This window comes from Sinocyclocheilus anshuiensis, unplaced genomic scaffold (genome assembly GCF_001515605.1).
Source record: "Sinocyclocheilus anshuiensis isolate Anshui unplaced genomic scaffold, SAMN03320099.WGS_v1.1 scaffold232, whole genome shotgun sequence".
NCBI classification, from domain to species: Eukaryota; Metazoa; Chordata; class Actinopteri; order Cypriniformes; family Cyprinidae; genus Sinocyclocheilus; species Sinocyclocheilus anshuiensis.
This window is the reverse complement of record NW_015558560.1, coordinates 271,160-279,264: the sequence shown is the minus strand read 5'-3', so window position 1 is coordinate 279,264 and position 8,105 is coordinate 271,160. Positions and strand designations below refer to the sequence as shown.

The following is an 8,105-nucleotide window of genomic DNA, read 5'->3' as shown; positions in this document are numbered from 1 at the left end:
TTGTCGGAGTACTGCAGGTTTTTGGAAATGTAAGCTGTTCTTGCAGCTCGCTGTTCTAAATGAAAGGATTTGGACGATGGCTGGTGAACATTTATATGTTAATGACATTGATTAGGAGTTGTTTACAATGCAGAGAGCTGAAACCATTCAGTTGCGCACAAGTTCAAGGTAATTTGCGATTCATAGATTTCACATCTGAAAGAGAGGCGTACGTGCGTTTTCTGTATGTGTGTTCATTCTATGAATCACACATACACATATTTGAGAGATAATCGAAAGATCAAATTTAGGATGGCTTCTGCACAACATTTTAAAATGAGGCCCCATGAGTGCAAAATGGAAAAGAGGAGAATATGAGAGTTGAATGAACAGCCAGGCTTTTAGTATAGGTTGCTCAAAAGTCTCAATTAGTGTAAGTGCACTTCTTAAAGACCTAAAAGAGGAAAGACAATGTTATACTCTACAAAATGTTGTGGAGAACTGCCAAATTGTTCTGAAGATGGTTTTACAGTTAAAAAGTCAGTGGAAGACCACAGCAGCTGAAAAACTACAAAATACCTTCAGAGAAGAGAGTGATTCAATGTCTGCAAGTTATATGGAAATACTCATGATTTGCAGAGTCTTATCTAAGATGCATTCTGTGGGAAACACAATGTCCATTTTCATCTTTAGGTTATTAACCAAACAACTCGACTTGAACGTCAGCTTCTTGAGAACTCCATTTCAACCAGCAAACTGGAAAAAGACATTCTACAGCAGATAAATGAAATCAACAAACTGAATGAAAAAAACAGGTAAACATTATTAATTGGACTACTTAAAAAACATCACCACACATTGCCTCTCCAAACTCTTTAATTTGCTTTAAGCTTTAAGTATGTAAAGATCCGTTCAAGTCACAGGCACTTTTCTACATACTTCACGTTGCTGACTCCTTTCAGAGTTTAAAACATCTCTGTAGAAGATTGTTTTTCAAAGCTTGTTCTCTTGGTTCCTGTTAGTGTCCTGGAGAAGCGAGTGGAGAACATTGAAGGAAAGAGAAATACTGAGCTAGAAAACCTCAAAGAGGAGAAGGAACAGCTCAAAAAGCTGGTGGAAAAGCAGACTAACATAATGAAAGAGATGGAGCAACAACTGCTCCGAACCTCCTCCGATAACTCTTCAATGAAGCAGCAGCAGCAAGAACTGACAAATACAGTCAACAACCTAATCCACACAATCTCTGTGGGTAAGTGACCATCCGCTTGCATCAGCATTTCAACTGAATTCGCACATGGGACCTGGGGCAAAATAAACACCCAAAACAATATTATGCCAGCTCAACAGCAGCTGTTCAAATGTTTGGGGAAAAAGTTCAACCGTAAATCAGACAGAGACACATAAAAACACATTCATCACTGGAGTACAATAAACATAATATGCATAGTCATAGTAGAATAGTTTTAGTAAAAAACCTATAAGGCAATAATGATCATAAAAGTATATTATTAAAACTTGACAGTAATCTTGTGAAATTACGGTCCATACGGTGACAAATAGTAAGTAAATGTGGGCACTGTGAAAATAATCCAAAATGGTATTGAGTCTATATACACCAGTTTTTGTACCAAAACGGTAAGCATAGCTATGTAATTAAATCCAATTTCTGGCATCCAGTATGGCTCAACAAGACATTTCTTTCATCAGGTAGCAATTCAATGATGCAGGACAACCCAGATCAGTACAATGACTGTGCTGCAGTCTTCAGTGTAGGGAACAAGGAAAGTGGGGTCTACTCATTGACCATACCTGATACAAAACAGCAGTTCAAGGTAACCTCTATCACTTTAACTCAAGTGCAAAATGCAGTAACATTCAAACCTAATATTCACAAATGAAAATGTTCTCATTATTCACCCTTGTGTTGTTCTGACCATGTACTACTTTTTTTTAAATCAGTGAAACACAAAAGGCTGAACATCAAAATCACTATTTTCCATACAACAAAAGTGGATAGTCATTTGTATTATATGAGCTGTTGGCTGTCGAAGACTCGGGTTGAAGTCCAACCTGAGTCATGTCTTGATCCCATTCCCTCACTCTAACCCCTATGTACCTGTCTACACTGTATTTTCAAAGGCAAAAAGCCCAACAATAAAATTAAAGAAAATTAGCAATTGTTCAGTTAAAAAAAATATGCTATTAGATATTACAAATGCCAAATGCCATTGTTTCCAAGTAACTTTTTTTTCTATTTGTATGAAATAAAAATGTATGAACATCTGCCTAATATCTTAAAGGAAGTATTAAAATAATATGTGGTTTAAAAGACATAAGGGTGACATTTAGACTTCTCAGCATTTTGAGAAAGTGACCAAAAAGGTTTATTTATGATAAATCCTGGAAAAAAAAGCATGACATTAGAGTTTATGCAGAAGGACATGAAAGATTTAATTTACAGAAATGTACCACTTCTTTTTCCAGGCCTACTGTGACATGGAGACAGATGGAGGTGGATGGACAGTAATACAGAAGCGCTTTAATGGCCTTGTTGATTTTCATCAAACATGGAAAAATTACACATTGGTAGGGATTTAATGGTTTTTACCTAAAATCCCTAGTTTAGACTTATGTGCCCTCCAGAAGCTTGCGTTCTGCAAGTGAACGGTGCATTATAGTGCCATCCCAAAGAGGCACAAAATCACTTTCACAGACTTTTACCTTAACTGCTGGTGGAATTACCTGCCCAACTCAATCCCAGCAGCTAAATCCTTAGCCATCTTCAAGAAATGGCTAAAAACACATCTCTTCCATCTACACGTGACCCTCTAACACTTGCATTCTATATTCACTTTTTCTATTCTATCTACTTTTGTCTTCTGGGAAACATGTAACTATCATCTGTAGCCTCTGAAGGACAGTACTAAATGAAAAATATGATATTTAGGCAAAATTAGAAAAATTTACACATCTCCATTTTGTTCAAAAGTTTTCACCCCTGGCTCTTAAAGGGGTCATATGATGCGATTTCAATTTTTCCTTTCTCTTTGGAGTGTTACAAGCTCTTGGTGCATAAATAAGATCTGTAAAGTTGCAAAGAAAATGCAGACATGGTTTTATGTTTACGCGGTGCGATGCAACGCGTAAAAAGACAGCATAAGTCATTATAATCCGTAATTATGTCCTCACTGGATGCAACAAATGCCTCGTTTATTATGGGTTTATTGGTTTTGTCTCGTCTAGTGATGTCTGGATCGCAAACGAATCATTCTATTTAACCGGATCTTCTTAGTGAACCGGTCGAAACAGTTGACCAAATCGAACTGAATCATTTGAAACGGTTCGCGTCTCCAGTATGCACTAATCCACAAATTATTTAAGTTATTCGGTTTATAAACGTGCCTGACACTCCCTCTGACGCGAAATAAACCAATATCCCGAGTTATTCAGTTACTCCACACGCTTGAGGTATCCGGCCAATCACCATGCACTGGATAGCTGGCCAATCAGCATACACCTCGCTTTTTAGAACGATGAGCTTTGTAAAAATGTATGCATTTCAGAAAGGCGGGGCATAGAGGAGAAACAATAATGTACATTATATGGAAAATAATGTGTTTTTTAAACCTTAAACCGCATAAACACATTACATTACACCAAATACACAACATAATGTTATTTTTAGCAACGTCATATGACCCCTTTAATGCATCGTTTTCATCAGTGAGCGTTTGAACCTTCTGTAATAGTTGCATATGAGTCCCTCAGTTGTCCTCCGTGTGAATAGATGGATCACAAAATCATACAGTCATTTTTGAAAAGGGTTCAAATTAGGGCTGCCCCCTAATAGTCAACTAACCATTAGTCGACCAGAAGAGGCTTGCTCGACCAAATTTTCGCAGAAAAAAAATCCACATTGGTGAAGTCATGCAGTCCGTGACAGATAGATCGTTAGCGGCTGGTCTTTGTGGTAACAGTACATCGGGCAGGACATCCAAACGCTTGCCTATCATTCATTGACCTCAAATATGGCTTAGCATCTGAAATATGTAAGTATTAGCAACTTTACATGACCGCTCAATCTCATGTTAACCTAGAGAAATGTGTCTATGTGTCTGTGCGGAGTGTGGAAGCTGAACAGTAGAGATCACTGCAGGACAGATGGAGGCGCTGGTGCACTTACTTGCTCTTAAAATACTCTTGTCATTTTTGCTCATACAGATAAAAATAATACATCTTTAGAATCTGTAAAGACTCTACGTTGAGTGTGGAAGCTGAACAGTAGCGCTCACTGCAGGACAGATGGAGGCGCCGGTGCGGTCATTTGCTCTTAAAATACTTGGTCATACAGATAAGAATAATACAGCTTTCGAATCTGTAAAGACTCTACGTTTATTTGTGTGCACTCACAATAACAACAAATCATTGCGCTTTTGTAAAATAATGAAAGCAATCAGGATGCACTTTCTGCCGTCTCGGTCTCTGTGAACTTGAGCGCGAAACTCTGTGTATGCTTGCTTGCCTTACAGACACGGAAAAATATATCTATAGAGAGTGAAATGTCTACTTTTAAATGAACCAATTCAAATGGAATATTCTCAGATTATGTAATCCGTATGAAACATGCATATACAGGCGCATCACTACTGCGGATGACGAGTCAGTGTCGATGACTTCGACGCTTTGCGTCGGGTGGTTCTTGCCTCTACATCGTGCATTATCCCTTACGTATATATATACACACACACACACACACACACACACATATATATATATATATATATATATATATATATACACACATGCAAAAACCTGCTATGTGTATTGCGTTAGACTAACTAAGACTTGTCACAGCACTTACATATTATTGCTCTTTTATTGGTTTTGATTGCTTCTATTGTCCTCATTTGTAATTCACATTGTAATTTCACATTGTAAATGTGTCTGATAAATGACTAAATGTTAATGTACACTACTATGAAACATGGACTTTCTGTTTTTTCATTTCAGGGGTTTGGAGATATCTCAGGTGAACACTGGTTGGGGAATGAAATCATCTCTAAATTGACACAAGAAAAACAATATGTGCTCAGGATAGATCTGATGGACTGGGAGGGGAATACGGCCTTTTCAAAATATGAGCAGTTCTCACTAGATGGAGAGAAGCAGAATTACAGGTGAAGAATTACCCTGTGCTTTTTTATACCTGGGAGATTTGTGACTCATTTTGAGGTCTGTGTGTGATTTAGACAATATGCTGTATGACGGTAGAATTATGCTATACCGTTTACACCACAGTAAATAGCTACATGGCTATCAGTAGGCAGGACTGCTTTTTGCTATGTAAGAGTGACAAAGAAACACGAAGGAAGAAGCTGGTATTAAGAGTTGTAGAGTAGTTCCTTTATGGTCATCAAGCATCACAACTTTCTATATTAATATTCATATTCACAGAATTGATGTGTGGTCATAGGTGTGTCTATACTGGCTATTTTATAATATCTTCATTTAATTATCCTTAAATTATATATTTTTTGGTTTGTCTCAAAGTCTGCTATCAGTATGTTCTCATATTTGAAATAAAACAGCAGGAAACTACGAATAAGCTGTTGATTCAGTACACACCCATGTTAACGCTGCCATTCATTCTGCCATAAAATCTCTGGAGGGCTGGCACACAATTGTTACAACTCCAAAGAAAATATTTTGCCATCTGGAAATAGTTATGGCCTATGTAACATGAAAAACCTGACACAACACAGTTCCCCTGAACAACTTTTACCATCTGGCCCCTGAACAAGCTAATGGCTAACTACCATTTTTTTGTTGCATGGGAGGTTTGATTTCATTAGCATTAGCATATGGCTAAATTAATGATGTGATATGCTAATAAATATATCGGATAAAACGGTCCATTTTAATTAGATCAAATTAATTATCAATACATTTTAGTACTGGATGAATTATATCTAGAACCAGTATTTCTGTCGCATCTTAAGATTTGGGATAACTAAATCTATGCCAGAATTATGCTGTTTTAGCATGTAACCAAAACAAAGTATCCGGGGGAAGAAATAAAAAAAACTTTTTTTTACGGTAAAAAAACACCACCTGTGATTGCCAGACATTTACCGTAAAAAGTACTGTGACAATGTATCCGGTATTACAGGATTGCATTTGTGGCCTGTATATTTTAAAGGGGCCCTATTATGCTTTTTTATTTGTTAATTTATTTGATTATTTATAGGAGTTATTCTCTATATCAACAAGCACTGTTTCTGAACTCCCCAAACGCCTTGATTGTGTCCTGATGTCTCATCCAAAGGATGGTGACTTTAACAATATAAGTGTCCCCATCATTATACTGGGGAGCTAGGACCCACACAGACCACAGGGTGAGCACCCAATATCAGAAATTTAAACTGACAAGACTTTAAAACGCATGCAAAGAATACATTTTCACGATGACAAAGAACTGCAACTTGAGTGCGATAAAGATAATAAGAGCCTCTAGTAGTTGCCCTCATGTCCAGTGCGATGGCTGGCATATTAGGTGGTGGGTTGAAGCAAAACTAGTCTTTACATGAGATTACCTTTTATTATTTGACTCTGACCATGACAACTCAATTACTCCATTAACTTGGTGCTGGATCTGCTGGCGGAGTTTGATCTAATCTCAGGCTATAATTTAAATCTGAGAAAGGGTGAATTAATGCCCATAAATATGGCCTAAGAAAACCCATTAGCATCTCTGCTTTTCAGACCTTCTTTAGAGTTTTAGGTATTTGGGCATAAGCATTACAAAAAACTTTGTTCCACTGCTTAAACGTCCTGCACAGGATTTTAGTCATTGGCATCTCCTCCTCCTGTCCCTTGTTGGTAGGATTAACTGTATTAAGATAAACATGATTCTGTTTTCCTGTCTATAAAACATTGTCAATATTTGTGTATATATCTGTACCTATTTTTACTTATTCTTAGCCTCTAAATCAAATCACTGGTGAGTGAAATCTAAAAATGTATTAGCCAGTGGCTAATGACAGACATTATTTAATCTTTCTGTGTGAACTTTTAGTTGCATATACCTTTGGGAACATCCTTCCTGTCTGGCAAATCTAGGATGTCTTAAAATGATGTCTATGTATGTTACAGTTCAAGGATTGGCACTTTTTAATGTTTGATTTAAAGCTTTTAATTTGACAGACCAGAAACATCTACTGACAAAGTATGTAACTTATTATACATTTCTATGTACCCCGACTAAAGGAAAATGCAATAACTTACAAAGACTGAGAATTTAGAGTTTTATGCATTTTAGCTGTTGATGTGTTTTGCCTTGTCTTATTCATAAATTGTAGAAAGAAAATATAATCAACTGATATTTATAACGTATTATGTATATGCCTGCATTTACAATTCTATAGGATACACCTCAACGGCTACAGTGGAACAGCAGGGAGAACCAGTAGCATGGGACAGCCAGGAAGTGATTTCAGCACAAAAGACATAGACAACGACAAATGTGTTTGCAAATGCTCACAAATGCTTTCAGGAGGTAAGAGCAGAGTACTTTCAAATAAATATATAGTTCAGTCATGAAACTCTAGATGGCACAGGCGACGGGTTGTTAACGTAACTGATGATATTCAGAGAGTTAAACAACTTGGCACAAGCTGATTGGTTCATGCTGCATATGCAGCCAATGAGCTTACTGCCTTGCATTTATATGGCTGGCTAGCATTCACTTGAGATTCCTGCAGCGCGCTTTCAAAGTTTCTCTGAAACCATACACCTTCCCCAGCTCCACCTGTATAGATCTGCTACGGGTTATTTTATATGCTATTTGTGCAGCAGCAGCATGTCTTAAATACTCACGGCACCATATCGCCATATGCATTGGCAGTAGCAAGTTCCTGTACTTGATTGCAGCAGCAGCAATAATCTACAACTACAGCAATAACCAACAGCAGCAGCAATTCAGCAGCAGCGTAGCAGATCTATTCCGCCAAGACCAAATACATTAACATTGTCATATCCATCACCATGCTAAAATCGTACGAGAGTTGTCATGATTGAAACATACACACACACACACACACACACACACACACACGTGTACACACACA

At 37.4% G+C, this 8,105-nt stretch overlaps 2 protein-coding genes and 1 long non-coding RNA gene across 4 annotated transcripts in view; 1 reads left to right on the top strand and 2 right to left on the bottom strand.

Annotated features, from left to right (window-relative positions):
• The window catches only part of LOC107679431 (uncharacterized), a 10,376-nt gene extending 6,375 nt beyond the window's left edge, over positions 1-4,001 (bottom strand). The window contains exon 1 of the long non-coding RNA XR_001633058.1: positions 3,921-4,001. This is a non-coding gene — a long non-coding RNA (uncharacterized LOC107679431). The remainder of the gene's footprint in view (positions 1-3,920) is intronic.
• The window catches only part of mcph1 (microcephalin 1), a 70,022-nt gene that overhangs the window by 26,904 nt on the left and 35,013 nt on the right, over positions 1-8,105 (bottom strand). The gene's annotated exons all lie outside the window — the stretch shown is intronic.
• Positions 1-8,105, top strand: part of angpt2a (angiopoietin 2a) — a 21,359-nt gene that overhangs the window by 6,562 nt on the left and 6,692 nt on the right. Inside the window, exons 3-8 of the mRNA XM_016474974.1 lie at positions 673-794; positions 1,002-1,228; positions 1,687-1,811; positions 2,464-2,565; positions 4,990-5,156; positions 7,404-7,534. Of these exons, the coding sequence (XP_016330460.1) occupies positions 673-794; positions 1,002-1,228; positions 1,687-1,811; positions 2,464-2,565; positions 4,990-5,156; positions 7,404-7,534 (874 nt within the window). The remainder of the gene's footprint in view (positions 1-672; positions 795-1,001; positions 1,229-1,686; positions 1,812-2,463; positions 2,566-4,989; positions 5,157-7,403; positions 7,535-8,105) is intronic.